General features: G+C 42.2%; 2 protein-coding genes across 3 annotated transcripts in view; one reads left to right on the top strand and one right to left on the bottom strand.

Moving 5' to 3' along the window:
• The window catches only part of MBTD1 (mbt domain containing 1), a 78,106-nt gene extending 61,686 nt beyond the window's left edge, over positions 1-16,420 (bottom strand). Inside the window, exons 1-2 of one of the 2 annotated variants that reach the window (XM_014589810.2) lie at positions 16,169-16,420; positions 15,150-15,212 (exon numbers count right to left, since the gene is read on the bottom strand). The gene's annotated coding sequence lies outside the window, so the exon portion shown is untranslated. Of the gene's footprint in view, positions 1-15,149; positions 15,213-15,857; positions 16,013-16,168 lie in introns of those variants that run through there. The other variant, XM_014589809.2, reaches the window with a different exon arrangement.
• A 112-nt stretch (positions 16,421-16,532) lies between these two features.
• Positions 16,533-18,546, top strand: part of UTP18 (UTP18 small subunit processome component) — a 55,529-nt gene continuing 53,515 nt past the window's right edge. The window contains 2 exon segments of the mRNA XM_006172406.3: positions 16,533-16,785; positions 16,788-16,930. Of these exon segments, the coding sequence (XP_006172468.1) occupies positions 16,629-16,785; positions 16,788-16,930 (300 nt within the window). The 5' untranslated portion in view covers positions 16,533-16,628.

Below are 18,546 nucleotides of genomic sequence, written 5' to 3'. Positions count from 1 at the left end.
TGCACACAGACACACCCAGCATGAGTTTCAAGTTGCTAGGTCTGGGACTCGAACTATAATCAACCACGTGGGAGTCAGGAATATAACCATTAGGCCATCTGCTGGTCCAGTCTACAAATATCTTATTCTTGGGCACTTATTTTCTGATAACAGTTGGTTATGGGTGACTGCAAATAAGGTAAACCTATTGTATTTTCCTAAGAAATTAACCATTTCAGCTAGGTTTTCCAATTTTCACATGAAGGCATACAAATAATTTTGTATGACTTAATCAATTTTCTCTAAATTCAACATTCTTTCCCCATTGTTATTTCTTCTGTGCACATTTGCTATTTCGCCTTTTATGTTCTTCGATTACTTAGTGGTTTATCTATTTTGTGAATTTGCTCTCAAAGGTCTAGGATTTAGGGAACCAGCAGTTAGCGTAATGGCTTAAAACTCACGCCGGGCACGTGTGCGTGCATGCCCAAGATCCCGAGAGGAGAATGGAGGAGAAGGGATTGCGGCGTGACCATCCCCCCTGAGGGGTGATTTCTCGCTTTCTATCTCTATGTCTCTGTCTGTCTGGTGAGCGCACGCGCCCTATAGCGAAAATCTCTCCAAAAAAAAAAGAAAAAAGGTCTAGGATTTACTTCATCATTTAGCTGTACAATTTTTCTGTTCTTTAACTCAATAATTTCTACTTTCCTTTCATTACTTTATTTCTTGTGTTTTCTTTTGGCTAACTTTCTTGTTTCTATTTCTGACCCTGGAACTTAATAATTTTATTAGTATGGGTAGTTAGGGCTTATGAATTTTCCACTGCTCACTGCTTTAAATATATTCCACAGAATCTAACTAATGTAATATTTTCATTATCATTATTTTCCAGAAACTGCATTTTTTCTGCATTTTCCTTTTACCAGTTAATTTTTTTAAAGTTGAGATATACTTTAATTAAAAAAAGATTTATTTAATTCCATTTGTTGTTATTATTGTTTAACTTGACCAGAAAGAGACAGAGAGAAGGGAAAGCAAGAAAGCAAGCCACCAGGCCTGGGACTTGAATTGTGGCTAGCCATGTGGGAGTCCAGTGCCTTAAAAACCATGACACCTGCTGACCTTGAAGTATACTTTTTTTTTTTTTTTTTGGAGAGATTTTCACTGTAGGGCGCGTGTGCTCGCCAGACAGACAGAGAGAGACATAGAGACAGAAAGCGAGAAATCACCCCCCAGGGGGGATGGTCACGCCGCAATCCCTTCTCCTCCATTCTCCTCTCGGGATCTTGGGCACGCACGCACACGCGCCCGGCGTGAGTTTTAAGCCACCGGGTCCGGGACACGAACCGCGGTCGACTACGTGGGAGTCCAGCGACATAGCCATTACGCTAACTGCTGGTTCCCCTTGAAGTATACTTTTAAAGGTGTATCAAGATACAGGGTTTTGTGTAACTCTAGAAAGTTCCCTTATTAAGTTCTTAATTCGTCTTTCCCACCAAAAGTTCTATTAGCTTATTTGGCACATTATCTTTTTAAAATGGAATAAATTTACGAATATAAATTTATCCCTTCCTCATTCAAGTTTTACTAAAAACTGAATAAAGCTGTTATGAATATTCTTGTATAAGGTTTTATGTTAACACAGAATGCATGGCTTCCTCACTGCAAGGTGGAAGTACAATACCCTTGTCTTTGTGTATGGTTATATACTAACATTTCCTTATTATACGGGCAAATCTCTGTAGATATTGTGTTTAAAGAAAGCATATTCTCTTAGGGATACGGCTGAAAATCTGCCTTATGTTGTTTAGATTTTTTATGTCCTTATTTACACCTATCTTGTATTAAGTATTAACATCTCCCATTTCTAGTGTTCTTGCATTACTTGCAGTTTTTGTTTCAAACAGATTGTTGTGTTACTTGGTGCATATACATTTACAGATGTTGTATCTTGCTTGTAAATTGTTTTTTAGCATTATAAATTGTCCTTTGTTTCATTTAATGCCTTTCTGTTCTGACTTCTACGTTAGTATCAGCATCATCAATGCTGCTTTCTTGTTTCTATTTGTCTGGCTCGTCTTTGATTGCCTTTTGATTTTGTGTTTTGAGCCTGTTCTGTTTCAGCGGGCTCTGATTCTTCAGCCAATTTGAAAATCTTTTTTTTTGTTAAAGAATTATTTTGTTTAACTTTATTTATTTACTTAGTCTTAATTTTACCAGAGAGGGAGAGTGAGGGGGGTTGCGTGTGTGTGAAGGCAAGCTGCCAGGTCTGGGACTCTAACTGTGGTTGGCTATGTGGGAGTCCAGCACCCTTAACCATTATGCCACCTGCTGGCCTCTGAAAAATCTTTTAACTGGTTAGAGAATTCTCACTGAAACTACTCATCTATTTATTTAAACTGTCATCCTATTAAAAAAAAAAATGTTTTGCTACAGGGTGCAAGTGCTCTCCAGAGAGACAGACCAAGAAAGTGAGAGAGAGAGAGAGATTCCCTAAGAGGGAAAGCAACACCACAATCACTTCTCTTTCATGCTCCACTTGGAATTTTGGGTATGCACACAGGCATGCATGCACATGCACTTGGCATGCCTTTCAAACTGCTGGGTCCGGCAGTTTGAAATCATGAAGTTGGCCATGCGGGATGCAGCTGTTACAAACACTGGCCCTTGTCATACTATTTTGTCATAATTATATGTCTATTATGTGATATTTACCATTTTTTTCCACTTCATGATGACTTTGCCACTTTAAAACTTTCAGTATTTTGCAAAGTTTGCATTTTTTCCCCTAGTGCTTGCCTCTGTGTTAGTATCTTTTGTCTTTTATGACCATTTCTATTTTATTTGGTCTTTCAGTTTCAGATGATATCCTTGGGCTTCCTTGTAATACTTAAGCTACAGTCATTAATCTTATTCTGGTTTTTCTCTATTGCCCCCTCCCTCCCTTTTTAAAGGCCCATTCTACTTTGTCAGAATGTATCAAGTTCATATATTATTCTGTCTTTACCCTTGATTTTAATCTTAGCTCCAAAGGATATATAGATTCAGCCATAATGGCACAGGTAGAAAGGCTGTTGGACAGTGGCTGAGGCTACATGGGAGGCTTATGCTCAATTCCTGGCCCAATCTAGTCAGGCTGAGCATGATGGTGTCCCTGTGGTTCTTGCTGGCCGGCAGAAAGGACGGCATTGTAAGACTACGTCAAGAATGCCATATGGCCGAAAGCACAGTTTGAGGGCCAGACCTGGCAGCATGGAAAAATATCCAGGATGCATTTGTGTACATATCTAAAATCCCCAGAGGAGGGAGAAATGAAGAGACTGCAGTATGACCATTCCCCATGGGAGAGGAGGGTACTTTCCTGCTTTCCCTCTCTCTGGTGAATGCATGTGCCCTCTGGCAAAAATTAAAAACAAAAAACACTCAAAGAAATAAAAAATGTAGTAGTCCCACTTTACCTGTGCTTTCATAACAAAATCTCACACTTTCCTGCTCTGTCCCGAATGGGACATGAATTAGCCCTTGTTCAGTGTGTTTAAATGGCATACACTACCTACCTGCCAATAGTCATTTAGTGGCAAGCTTGAGTTCTCACCTGTTTAAAATTACTTTCTTGAGGACCAGCAGTTAGCATAATGGCTATGTCGCTGGATGCCCATGTAGGCAACCACAGTTCGAGTCCCGGACTCAGCGGTTTAAATCACGCGTGCCCAAGATCCTGAGAGGAGAAGGGATTGTGGCGGCATGGCCATCCCTCCTGGGGGGTGATTTCTTGCTTTCTGTCTCTTTGTCTCCCTCTTTCTGGCAAGCACACGTGCCCTATAGCAAAAACCTTGAAACAAAAAAACCCTACTTTCTTGATAATTTAAGGAGTTTTTGGTTGGATAAAAATCCTTGGTTAGCAGTTTTTCTTTATGCTGCTCCACTGTCTTGTGTTGTAGGTTACTTTTGATAAATCTGATGCTAATTTTTTTAAAAAAAGATTTATTTATTTATTTATTTATTCATTCATTCCTTCATTTTAATTTGACCAGAGAGAGACAGAGAGGGAGAGGGGAAAGTGAGAAAGCAAGCCACCAGGTCTAGGACTTGAACTGTAGCTGGCTACATGGGAGTGTCCAGCGCCTTAACCACCATGCCACCTGCTGCTCCCTATAAATTTCATTTCTTTTTTCGGAGAGGTTTTGCTATAGGATGCATGCGCTCGCCAGACAGACAGAGAGAGACAGAGAGACAGAGAGAAATCACCCCCCAGGGGGATGGCCACGCTGCAATCCCTTCTCCTCCATTCTCCTCTCGGGATCTTGGGCATGCTCGCACACGCGCCCGGTGTGAGTTTAAGCCACAGGACTTGAATCGCAGTTGTCTATGTGGGAGTCCAGGGACATAGCCATTACACCAACTGCTGGTCAATCTGATGCTAATTTGGTCTAATTGTCTTGCTCCTGTCACTTTGTCTTTTTGTCTGGAGACTGAGAATTTTTCTGTACTTTTGCAATCTTACTTTTATTTATTTTTAAGAGGTTTCTGCCTTAGAGCACATGTGCTTGCTGCAGAGACAGACAGACAGCAAGAGGGAAGGTGAGAAATCACCTTCCAGAAGGGATGGCCACGCCACAATCCCTTCTCCTCCTGGGATCTTGGGCACATAAACGCATGTGCCCAGCATGTTTCAAGCAACCGGATCTGAAACCAGAACCACAGTTGGTCATGTGGGAGTCTAGCAACACAATCACTATGCCATCTGCTGGCCTCACTGTCTTACAGTTTTATTTTACTAGGATATATCCTGAACTGTATTTCCTACTATGAACTTTTGATGCAGTTCTCCTTTCATTTTCAGAAAGTTTTTTTTTGGATGATAGTTTTAAATATCGGGTTATTCTTTTTGAAGGACATCAATCACATTAGACTTTTTTGATCCATCTTCCATTTCGACTTTATTAAAAAAAAGACACCTTGGGAGAAGATGGTGGCACAGCAATAAAATGTGATGCTTTGCAGGACAATCTCACATGGGAAAATCCTGGTTCACACCCAGAGATCCCTGAGTAAGCCAAGTGTAAACCAGCCCATGACCCAGGGTTGGATGACAGGTAAGGGTGGATCACGGTGTCAAAATCCTGTTGGGGCATGCTTGCTCTCTTTCTAACTCATGTTAGACATAAATTATCACCCTGTTCTCAATTGTTTTCCTGCTTTTCAGCACTTTTTATTAAATATTCACTGAATACTGTCCTATGAGAACCTTATGACGTAGTCTTCCTTAACTATTTTTTTCTCTTTCTAAGTTTAATCACTTTAAATTCATTTTTTCATGTTGCTTCTTTCTGTTTTGAGCTTTTGATGTTTTGGAATCAAAGTATTTTTAAAAAAGTTTGCTATAGGGCAAGTATGCTCGATGGAGAGATAGACAACAGAGAGTAGGAAAGTGAGAAAGTCCTCTCCAGGAAGGATGGCAACCTTGGAACCCTTTCTTTTCCATTTTCCACTTAGGATTCTAGGCATGTTTCTCTAGTCCCTGGGCCCCAGACTTGAACTGCTCAGCTGACCACATGGGATTCAGCTCCCTTAACAATCACGCCACTGGCTGGCCCTCATCATATTATTATTATTATTCGTATCTCCGAAGATATGCTTTGAGCATGTTTCACTTTGGAATGTTAGGTCAAATTTTTCTGCTTTGTGTTTCCTTTTTCATGACGGTATATTTTCATCACTTGAAGTGCTTTGATTTGCACTTTCAGTTTGTTTTTTCTTATAGTAGTTCTATATGGATGTGATCCACTCTTTTTTTTTTCTACTCATTTCACAAAGTTCCCAGTTCGAGAACATTCTCTTAAGTTCATTTCTTTTCCTTTCCAGAAGGATTTTTTCTTCTTTTTCTTCACTGTCAGGGGAAGAATGCACTCTTCTATCTACTATGCCCTTACTCTTTACCTTTTCCCTACGAAGCAAGGCTTATAATTTAAGGTTATCGATTCTGGTACTGATTACTTTCAAGCTCTTCTCTGTAGGTAGAGTTGTGAACTATCAAACTCCAATCCTGTGTTCTGTATTCTGGAACCCTGTGTTGGATTTTCTCTTTGAGGGTGATTTTTTTTGTACTTCATCTAGGTTTTCTATGTCCTCTACCCCTTTGTTAACGCTTTCCTCTCCCACTCTTCACTTCCACATGAACAGGTAATCTGGCTTATATTCCTACTTACAGCTAACTCAGGACTGTGGTGACCTGTTCCCTGTTCATACTGAAGGAATGGGCAGTGTGTGATTTGTTTCCTGTTAGTTTTACAGGTTTATAGGAGGATGCTACCATTATTTTCCGGACCTGTAAGTGTGTAAGTCTATATATACAGATGTTAGCAGTATATCAAAATACACTAGCTTACATTATTGTTTTTGCCACTTTCTGAAATATTTCATGTTAACATTAGATTCAGTTTTGTATCATCTAATGCAGTTTGCCAAAGTAACTCATCTTTACTTTCATCTAATTTGCTTCAAAAACACATTATGTCTTGTAAGACTTTATTTGTAAATTCTATGAAAATCTCTTATATCTGTTAAATGTCCATTATGATTACCATCACAACTAATACAGCACATTTAGTGTCAGGTACACTCTAGGCACTTGATGTGCAGTAATACGTTTAATCCATACTACTACTATTGCATTTTATGGATGAGGAAGTAGAAGCCCAAAAAGGATAAGAACCTTGTCCAAGATCATAAAGGTACAAATCAACACTAACTATGAATGAATAAAGTTTTAACCTCCTTTCTGTTTTTTTCCTTAACGCTGGCTGTCAGCCAACCTCCCTCTGTAAGCACGGAAACAAGCATCAAATAAGATTGTTTCAGGCAATGTGCCTTGGATGCTGCTGTTAAAAATAAAACTAAAAATCACATTAGATGGCTATTTTAAGGCCTTAAATATACAGTGAAGGGATGTTACAGGAGAGAAAACCTTGTCTTATATACAAATATTGGGTATATATAGTAACTCCTCATCTACCACCAAGAAGTCAAAACATAATATCCAAAATTCATACATAACTGAATAATATAAGCCAAACATTTAGAATTAGGGAGGTAGATACTAGAAGAAATCATTAAGAGAATGAAAAGTAGCTGTTCTGCCAGAGCTGAATGGGGATGAGGAAAATACTAGAGTAATTTAATGTTGTAGTATGAAGTGAATATATTACTTGGATAAAAATGTTAAGTTTTTATAAAATATGTACTACCTCTTTAAAATTAAACTAGTGAAAATGAAAAGGGCAATGATACTTGGTATTGGCAAGTGTACTGGATCGTCAGGACAGTCATGACGAATTTTGACATAGAAAAATAGGAAAATACATGATGACTTTCCAGAAGACCTAATATGTGTGGGGAAAAAACAGCACTCATACACACATGACAAAAAGGCAAACTCCTACCATCTTTTTGGAAAGCAATTTGGCATTACTTATGAAAACTTAAAAAAATAAGTATGCCTTTTGATCAGATAATTCCTTTTTTAGAAATCTTTCAGAAATACTCATTCACACTAGTACAGAAAAATCTACCTAGAAGATTCTAATCTAATCATTAGTAGAAAATGATTAGCGAAATGTCAAATACCGAGTGGAAAAAAATAAATCACAAAACAGTATAATAAAATGTAGTACTGTAGTATAACTAATTTCTTACTAAAGGAAATAATACATACTGGAATATACATAGATATATATACAAGCATATTTTAGCGATATTGTAGATGTGGTTCTAGACCATTGCAATAAAGCAAGTGTCACAATAAAGTGAATAAATCACAGGAATATTTTGTTTTCCCAGTGCGTATGAATGTTTATACTATAGTGTAATACTATTAAGTATGTACAATAGCATTATGTCTAAAAGAAACACCCAAAACCACAAAAAACAAACAAACAAACAAAAAACCCCAAAAACCAACGAAACAAAAAAACCCAATGTACATACCTTTTAATGGACATTCTACTAAAACTTTCTCTGTATCAGCAACAGCCTGTTTTGCTCTCTTAATATTAGTGTGTTCACTAGAACAGCACTTTTAATTTCCTTCATGAACTTTTCCTTTGCCTTCACAACTTGTTGTTTGACACAACCAGGACTAGCTTTCACCCTATCTCAGCTTTCAATATGTCTTCCTTCACTAAGTTTAATTGTTTCTGGTTTTGGATTAAAAGTGAGAAGTGTGGGACTCTCCCTTTTCCTTGGAACACTTATAGGTCACTGTGGGGTTATTAATTGGCCCTATTTTAATATTGTATATTTCAGGGCACATGGAGGCCTCAGAAGGACATGGAGGAAACAGCCACTTGGTAGACAAGTGAGAACTCGCATGACATTTTTCAATTAAGTTTGTAGTGTCATATGGTTTGTGGTATCCCAAAGTACTTACAACAATAGTATTAAAGATCACTGACTGCAGATCACTATAAGATATAAAAATATTAGGAAAAAATCTGAAACATGCAAGAGTTTCTAAAATGCGACACAGACATGAAATAGGCACATGCTGTTGGAACTGTGGCACTGATAGACATGCTCAGAGCAGAGCTGCCACAAAGTCTCTATTTGTAAAAAAATAAAGTAAAATAAAAAAGCAGTACCTGCTAAATGCAATAAACTAAAGTAGAATAAAATAACACCTCCCAATGGGGGAAGATCACAATGCAATCCCCTCTCCCATTTCTCTATCCTGTCAGGATTTGGGGAATGTACATGTATGTGGCCGGCACATTTTTCAAGCTGCTGGGATGTGAACGGCTAGGTTGGCCATGTGGGATCTGGCTCACTTAATCACTAGGCCATGAAAAGAGCCTAGAATAGCTAAACTTTTGACAGAGTGACAGTGGGATGAAAAGTGACTAATTTACACACACTCTCTCTCTCTCTCTCTATATATATATATATTTAATTTTATGACACATATTTTTCTCATTTAAGCAGCAAAAGAGAGGTTTTTGCTATAGGGTGCGTGTGCTCGCCAGAAAGACAGAGAGAGAGAGAGAGAGAGACAAGAGACAGAAAGTGAGAAATCAACCCCCGCAGGGGGGATGGCTACGCTGCAATAGCTTCTTCTTCATTCTCTCAGGATCTTGGGCATGTACGCACACATGCCCGGTGTGAGTTTAAGCCACTGGGTCCGAGACTCAAACCGTGGCCGAGCATATGGGAGTCCAGCGACATAGCCATTATGCCAACTGCTGGTCCCAACAGCAAATATACTTCTACAACAAAAAATTGAAACATGTCATTATAGTGACAAACTGTAAGAACGAATCACATATCAAAGAATTTCATTTCCTGTTGTAAATATTACCTAAGATGAACCTTCCTCCCCATGAAATCAACAAAGAAAATTCAAAGGAAAAGTCATTAACTTATTAGTATAATTAACTGAAACGTCCCCACTCTTTATATGACACAGAGAGAGGGGCAGAGACGTGAATACACACACATACAGGCATTTCTGACAGGGTCTCAGTGTGTTGCAATTCTCTTACTCCAGTCTTCCAATTATTGCTAGCTAGGATGACAGGTATGTGCAACTGAGTCTGGCCATGTTCAAGTCGGTCTAGAAATGGAATCAAACCCATGTGCTTCTAGCTTTCCTGTCTGTGCCACCTTCATTCTTTCTAAGCTTATTACAATAGTATGAGGAAAATAAATGGTAAGAATTTGGAATTATTGAATAGTTTCCCACGAGTTCAAAGAGAAAGAATAAATTAATGTGAATTATACAAAGAGGTCTTCAAAAATTTCACAGAGAATGTGTCCTATGAAAAACCCATGCATGGATTTAAACAGTTTTTTTGGGGGATCAAAAATAAACTTGTACTGGGGAACCAGCAGTTAGCGTAATGGCTATGTCACTGGACTCCCACGTAGTCGACTGCGGTTCGTGTCCTGGACCCGGTGGCTTAAAACTCACGCCGGGCGCGTGTGCGTGTGTGCCCAAGATCCCGAGAGGAGAATGGAGGAGAAGGGATTGCGGCGTGACCATCCCCCCTGGGGGGTGATTTCTCGCTTTCTGTCTCTATGTCTCTCTCTGTCTGTCTGGCGAGCGCACGCGCCCTACAGTGAAAATCTCTCCAAAAAAAAATAAATAAAAAAAATAAACTTGTACTTTAATTTCATTTTTTCCATGAATTTTCTGAAATACTCTTATAGGATCAAAAGGTAATCAAAAGCAATACTATTCTGAATAACCCACCTACAAAAGTCAAAAAGTACCCAAAACAATGATGATCGATAATATTCTATGTACCAATAGCCTAAGATTTAAAGCAACTGTGAACAAAAGAAACTGCTCTGGGACCAGCAGTTAGCGTAATGGCTATGTCGCTGGACTCCCATGTAGTGGACCGCGGTTCGAGTACCAGACCCGGTGGCTTAAACTCACGCCGGGCACATGTGCGTGTGTGCCTGAGACTCCAAGAGATTGAGAATGGAGGAGAGGGGACTGCGGTGTGGCCATCCTCCCTGGGGGGTGATTTCTTGCTTTCTGTCTCTGTCTCTCTCTGTCTGGCGAGTGCATGTGCCCTATAGCAAAAACCTCTCTCAAAAAAAAAGAAACTACTCTGATCTGTAAGAAATACACATTTCTACCTCTTGGGTCTTTGTTTCCTTCTTTTCTAAATAAAAAACAAACTCACCTCACAGGAAGAATGTATGATAAAATTAAATAATTCATATGTACACACTTTTAATATTTCACAAGAAACTGTGAACCCTTAAATATGAATCTGAAAAGCTAATTAAACATAATTCATACTAAGGCTGGGTCTATATTACAAATGCGGCTTGCACAATTAAACAAGATCACTTTTTAATATGTTAATATTGAGAAAATAAGTTAGAACAGGTTATTGAGAGTCATATTAACCTGATACATTCTGAAAACACTAATGTAAAATGATGACATTCCCCTGGTGTTAATTTTTTAAAAGTATATTTGAAGCCGGTGGCTTAACAGATATATAATCACTGAAAAATAACTAGAAGGTATTAATAATGAAACAATCTAAATTGAGTTAAATGTGTTTATGTACATAAGGAGGATATTTCTCTGGTGTATAAAATAATCTGTAGCTAGAAAATTAAACTTCTGAAGTCTAAGAGACGATATTGGTTAACAGATGGTATTAACCAATATTTATTGAGCAATATACAAGTCATTATGTTAGGCATCAGAAATACAAAAAGTTTTAGGCTTCATTTACCCATTTTACAACCAGACTGCCAACTGTCACTAAATAATTGGGTCGCATGATTTAATAAACCAATGAATACTGTATGTGACCCATTTAATGAGACAGGAGTAGGAATTAGGTAATACTTTGAAAAAAGAAAGGGATCCTTGGAAGACGTCCTAACATTTTAACTATCATTTATAGCAGCTCGCATATTCTTATGTAGTGACTGTCACATCTGAGTGGAGGCTTACAGAAACCTTGGGAAGGAGGTGGGGCTGATGCTCATGGCATATTGTAGATGAGAAAATTAAGTTCAAGAGAGATTAGGCAACTTGCCAAAGATCATAGGTCACGGAGTGGCAGAACCAGAGTTACAGCCTAGCCAGTTTGTCAACTTTGACTAAAGCTCGCTTTTACTACACTGAATTCTAAATTACCATATGAAAGTTAAAACCAGGAGGGAGTTCAGACCTCTCCTAATGCAGTGTTTCCCTGACCACTCTGATTTAAAAAAACACTTTCTGGGGCAGACATTAAAAATAGATTCCCAGGCCCCACTGCAGACCTTTCGAATGATACCCTCCAGGAGACAGATTTTGCTATAGAGTGCGTGTGCTCACCAGAGAGACAGACAGAGACAGAAAACAAGAAATCACCCCCTACTCTCATGAGGAATGGCCACGCTGCAATCCCTTCTCCTCCATTCTCCTCTAGGGATTTTGGGCATGTACATACATGTGCCCAGTGTGAGTTTCAAAACTCTGGGTCTGGGACTTGAACTGCAGTCGTCGAAGTGGGAGTGCAGCAATATAACCATCTCTCTAACTGCTGGTCCCGAGGTTCTGTATTTTAACAAGAGCCCCCGCGAGGTGGTTCTAATGATTAGCTAAAACACTGTTCTATACCCGCATGTCCAATATGGCAGACATAATTACATTAATTAAAACAATAAAATAAAAAACTGAGTTTTTCAGTTCCACTAGGTACTTTTTAAGTGCTCAGTAGCCACATGGGACCAAGGTCTACCATACTGGACCGCACAGATACAGGACTTTCCATCACGGCAGGAAGTACTACTGGACCATCTAATTCTAGACCAACTTTTCAACTGTGATGAGAAAACTGAGGCATAGGATCTTGTCCAGCAAGTGCCATGGGGCCAGACAGTGGAGTCAAATAGTGGCAGAACCACAACTTCAGGTTTGCCAATGACCCTCTTACTTCACCCTACCTTATATTTAAGGTTGTTCAAATGGGATTTCCCTTTCACCTTTTCTTGTGGGTTCTAGCAAAATAAGGAGAGAAGTTCTAAATCTGTGGGGGAGACAAATATGAAAAGCTTATTAAAATATAATGGCAGGGCCAGCAGGTGGCACAGTGGTAAAGGCGCTGGAGCTGCACATAGCTAACCACGATTCGAGTCTCAGACCTGGTGGCTTGAAAGTCACACCAGGTATGTGTGTATGTGTGTGTACAAGTGCATGTGCATGCGTGCCCAAGATCCCGGGAGGAGAATGGAGAAAGGACTGTGGTGTCGCCATCCTCCCTGGAGGATAATACTTTCTCACTTTCCCTCTCTGGTTGTCTTTCTGTGAGCACATGCACCCTATGGTGAAAAAATTAAAAAAAAAAAAAAAAAAAAAAGGTTAAATCTAAACCGATCTGCAATCTGTATACAAAATCAAAAGTTGTCTTGGATAGTTAAAAATATCCTGGTGTAAGACGACATAGCTTAGCTTGTTGTAACTATTTAAAGTCCTTTTCCTATTGTCCTAGTATTTTTCTCTCCCTGTCTCTATTTGAAACTCTAAGACTAATGATACTGGCCTACCATGAAATCTATTTTTTTAAAAATTATTTTATTTAACTTTATTTATTTTACTTTTATTTATTTTTATTTTTTAAAAATTTGACCAGATAGGGAGAGAGTAAAAGAGAGAGAGAGAGAGATGGAAGGTGAGAAAGCAAACTGCCAGGTCTGAGACCCGAACCGCGGTCAGCCATATGGGAGTCCAACACCCTTAACCACCAAGACACCTGTCCTCCCACCACGAAATTTTAAATGTAAAAGGTTAAATCTTATTTCTGAACATTTTAAAAAATGAAAATTTGACAATGGGTTAGTTTTTGAAGATGGTCGCACACATCACTGGGCCTTCTTGGTTTTTTGTAATTTAGTGGTTAATACTTATGACATTAACACAATTTTACTTTTATGGTTTTACCTTCTTTTGCCTAATGTATTTTAAAATAATCTAAAATAAGTGGTCTCATTTCAATTTCCAACATATTTGAAGGACTAGAAGCATGTGACTATCTAGGAAGGTTTAGATATTAAGATCAACATATAATCAGCCCTTAAAAAATATAGCTGTGTCTTCTTTAAAAATAAAACCAGTTGTTCCTGTCTAGTATGTTTAGAATGCAAATGTCTCCAAAGGCAACTTGGTCATGACAGTTCTTGTTTAAAACAAGCAGGAAAACAGCTGGGAACTCTATTTTAGCCAAAACTTCAAAGAAATAACTATATAGCTCTATGAATATTTTCCATAATGTATTAATAGTATTCGATTCCATGTTACATTCCAGTCAGTAGATTTACAGAAAATGCTATGTGTCTCAGTTTACATAAGGTTAAAATGGGATAGTTAAAAATCATGGCCCAACACAAGACATTATGAACAGACACTCATTCAAGACAGATTTTACCAAAATTTGCAAGAAACCTACCAAGCCCTGAATATGGGGTTCTACATAAATAGAAATTACTTGATATTCAGAGAAGGAGCTGGTGAAAAAAGGAAAAAAAAAAAAGCTATTTTCTTTCTAAACACTTTCTGGTGTTAAGGTAAACAAACAAAAAATATATAAGTTTAAGCACATTTAAAAGCAAGGCAACAGTCTCTAAGTCATAAAAGGAGGAGACCAAAAAAATGTGCTTTAAATAGGGAACTGGAAGCTTAAGGCAAAATTTATCTGCTGGCTTTTGGCATTATTTCGACATTGTATGTTATGTCTTGACGCGGACTTCGCCATGTTAGGAAGAGGTAATAAACATGTGATCCTCAAACTCTTGTGCCAATGAAACTACTTTTGGAGGCAGCATAGTTCACCAACTGAAGGAAAATATTAGACAAACCCTACATGACCACAGTTGAAACCAAATAGCTCAACCACCAAGTGATAAAAACTGGCACAAACGCAAAAAACGTTAAAAACATGTCAAACTCTTAGTAAATTATAATAAAGTGTTGTATAAATTTCAAATCTCCCAAAAGAGAGTTGTTTAAAAAAAAAAAAAAAAGGAAAGCATTTGGGAAGAAGGGCCTTTTAGAAGTCAGCTTGCAAGGAATGCACACCAGAAGGGGTGAGAGAGGAGCCATTCTGATCATCCCTCGCCAGGTGATATTGCTAATATCTTTGGTCCTATCCCCAAGTAGGCAATTTTCGTCATCCTTAGGGAAAGTGACTTGGGCAACAAGCGAATGTGCTTTGCGATAGAAAAACTGTAGAGATGCTGCTGAAACCAGTTATTTCAAAAAGATGCAGTAGTGAAAGCCATGAAATCCCGACTGTAATTCCCTAGTTTCTTGTTTTAAAAAAAATCATCTTCACACTTGTAAGCCAGCACACTTGAAATTGACCCAACAAAGTTTTCAGCTGGCCCTCAGTATCTTGCAATCCGTCCTTCCTCCACTTCCCTGCTGTTCTTTCCTGGCGCACAAAATATAGGCCAATGAACAGTGGGTGGGTGAGGAGGATGTGAGAGAAAATTTGAGAAGTAAAAAAAAGCACAACTTAACCAGGACATGAATGAGACTGTAGGGTCTAATAAGGGTAGGCAAACGACAATTAGAACTACTGAAAAACAGACAGGGCTTTTCCGGGCAGTAGCGAGCGCTCAGCTTTTGTAGGAGTTTAAGCAAAGGCCAGACTACCTACCACTTGTCAGAGAGGATGCAGAGGGACGGCTGCTTTGGTTGACCTCTAATGTCTCTTCCGACTCTGAAATGTTAGGATTCTTATTTCACAAAGGAGAATGCAACAGTCACAGAAACCCACCAACCTGAAAGCCTTTAATAAAATAAGCTGCTTGGGCGGCTGCTTCCCAAACACCACTCCCACTTCGCTCCCTCCCACACGTGCCCACCCCGCCCCCTTTCAGTATTTTCCACCTCCACGTGCAAAATGCCTATCGGCACTGGCCCCGACGCGAATAGGCAGCTTCCCCTGCAAAGCACTAAAGCTGTACTCCCCCACCCCCCCAGGGAAGTGAGGATTCCACTCCCCCACCCAGGGAGGCTAAAAAAAGAAAAGTCTCAGATACAGTCTTTTCTCCCCCCAAGCCCCAGCGAAGCGGGGAGGGCCGGGACGCAGAGAAAAACTTTCTCCTAAAAAATTTCTCCCTGAGATTGGAGGGGAGAGAGAACCCCAACGAGTCCGGCGCTAAGGGGATGGGGGGAGGGGAACCCCTGACTCGTTTAACGGCCGGTAGGGGGAGGGGGGTTCTGGAGGTTGAGGGGGCGTGGGATGGAGAAGCAGGCCTGGGACCCGGGTCAGGGAGCTGCGGGGTTGGGGTTGCTGGGGCCGGGGACCTGCAGCCGTCCCCCCCACCTGGCACACAAAGCGGCTGCCGCGCTCGGCTCTCACCAGATCCTTTGTGTTTTCCATCAGGGCCTCATGGGTAGGGGTTGTCCGTGCTCCCCGAGCCCGCGGCGCCCCCTCCCCGAGCTGGGGGCAGGGGCCTCTCCCCAGGACTGCGGCGACTACAGGGGGCCCCCGGCTGGGCCCGGACCGGTGGCGGGTGCGGCCGGCCCCCGGGTTCTCCCCCCTTACTAGCCCCCGGATTTCCCCCCTTTAACTCGGGTGGCCCCAGGATATCAACAACATTAGCATAACCCTCCCTCCCCAGCGCGCCTGCGCCGTGACCCGCGCCCCGATTGGCCCACTTCCCTACATACCCTCCTCTCTCTCTTCCAGCGTGGGACCCTCTGCAGGCTCCGTACTCTAGGGACCGTACCAAGACGAAGGGTGGGAAAGGAGCCGGGGCTTGTATCAAGCCGAGCGGTCCGAGGCAGGAAGGAGAGAAGTTTCATTCAGTCATCCCAGCGTACATCCTGGCTTTCTTGCGCTCCTTTCAGTAGGTTACAGCTACGAAGCTGTGTTGGAAAAATTTTCCACTCCAGTCATGCCGCTTCCCCCTACACCCGGAAGATCGGCCCTCCCGCAGGAACTCCCACACGGGGAGGGGTTGGCGAGGGGAGTAGGAGTTACGTAGCGAGGGAGTGTGGGTCACGTGGCCGCAGACTGCGCACGCTCCTTCCGGCGCCCGGGGACCTCGGTGGCGGCAGCGCGCCAGGCGCCGGGCGCACGCGCAGTGAGGTTCCACGTGAGCGCCTGCGTTTCTCCTCTAACCCAACGATGCCGCCGGAACGGAGAAGCCGAAAGAAACCCGACCAGAGAGCCCGAGCGAAGCTGGACCGGAGAGCCGGAGCAAGGCCGGGCGGGCCGTCCAGAAAAGCTGCCCCTTCATCCCGGCAGAAACCGCCGGCCCGGCCGAGGGCGGCGGCTGGGGCCCTGCGGCAGAGAGACTGCTCTGGCTACGGAACCGCCTGACGCTGGAGGAGGACAAACCGGCCGCGGAGCTCTGCTTGGAGGAGCTGGTCTTCGGTGATGTCGAGGACGACGAGGACGCCCTGTTGCGGCGTCTGCGGGGCCCGCGGGTGAGGCAGGCCGCTGCGTGCGGGCTGGGCGCGAGGTGCTCGGGCTGGGCGCTTGGTGGGCGGCGAGTCTCCGGGGCGGAGCCTGGGCGACCTTCGGCGGCCAGCGCGTTCAGGTGGGAGGGAGCCCGAGGCCGCGGCGCGGAGGGTCGCCGCCGCGAGTCCCCCGCCTCCGGGAGCTGGACTGAAAGTCTCCGGAGGGCGGAGACCGCGCTTTTCTCCGCCCCCGGAGGAGTCGCTGCGCCTGGTATCCAGCAGGCGCTCAACACGTGTTTGTTTCGCCAGCTGAAGTCGACTGCATCTTTTGTGGCTCCAGTCTGCTGTTCCCTTCCCAAAGTCAGCGTGATGCTTTGATTACCCGTCTCAGTTCTTTTGTCTTGATTCCGAAGTTTTGTTTTGTTGACGGAATCCATTTGTGGGCAGGGGCCTTGGAATCTGCATTTTAACAATGTCCCCACATGGGGGCCAGCAGTTAGATCAATGGCTATGTCGCTGGACTCCCATGTAGGCGGCCATGGTTTGAGTCCCCGACCCGGTGGCTTAAACTCACGCCGGGCACGTGTGCGTGTGTGCCCAAGATCCAGAGAGGAGAATGGAGGAGAAGGGATTGCGGCGCCCCCCGCCCCCCTGGGTTATTTCTCGCTTTCTGTCGCTGTCTCTCTGTCTTTCTGGTAAGCACACACGTCCCATAGCAAAAACCTCTCTATAGACCAGCGGGGGGCGTGGTGGTTAAGGTGCTGGACACTCCCACATGGTCGATTAGGGTTCGAGTCCTGGACCTGGTGGCTTGCCTTCTCACTTCTTCTCTCACTCTCACCCTCTGTCTCTCTCTGGTCAAATGAAAAAAATCAATGAATGAATGAATAAAAAATAAAATAGTTAATTAAAAAAAAAAAGGCTTTCGGGAACCAGCAGTTAGCGTAATGGCTATGTCGCCGGACTCCCACGTAGTCCACCGCAGTTCGTGTCCCGGACCCGGTGGCTTAAAACTCACGCCAGGCGCGTGTGCGTGCGTGCCACTCACGCCAGGCGCGTGTGCGTGCGTGCCCAAGATCCCGAGAGGAGAATGGAGGAGAAGGGATTGCGGCATGACCATCCCCCCTGGGGGGTGATTTCTCGCTTTTTGTCTCTATGTCTCTCTCTGTCTGTCTGGCAGCGCACGCGCCCTACAGTGAAAAATCTCTCAAAAAAAAAAAAAAAAGCTCTCTAAAAAAAGAAAATGTCCCCACATGATTATGACACATCAAGGCTTTTGAGAGTAGTCTTGTGTTGGGAATCTGTTGAGTGCCACATGCTCTTCCTGGCAGTGGTAAACTCTCCATGGTTGATAATTTTTGCACAGTTATAATCGTTTGTGCTATACCTGGTTTTGCTTTCAAGATAGGAAGTTCCAGGTATTGATTTAGGTAATAGAGGAGACACTGCAGTGTACAAAATTAACAAAAATCCCTGCTCTGTTGGAGCTTATGTACTAGTGGCAGAGATGGAGGATAGACCCATTTCAGATACTTCTTTGACAAGTGCTGAAGAGGAGAAAGAAGATCCAGAGAAGAGATTAATGTGTATAGAGGAGTCCTGTGAAATCTTAGTTATGGTGGCTGCAGAAAGCCTAAGACGTG

The sequence above is a fragment of the Tupaia chinensis genome, unplaced genomic scaffold, assembly GCF_000334495.1.
Source record: "Tupaia chinensis unplaced genomic scaffold, TupChi_1.0 Scaffold000383_1, whole genome shotgun sequence".
Taxonomy (NCBI): Eukaryota; Metazoa; Chordata; class Mammalia; order Scandentia; family Tupaiidae; genus Tupaia; species Tupaia belangeri.
This window is presented reverse-complemented; position numbering and strand designations above follow the sequence as displayed.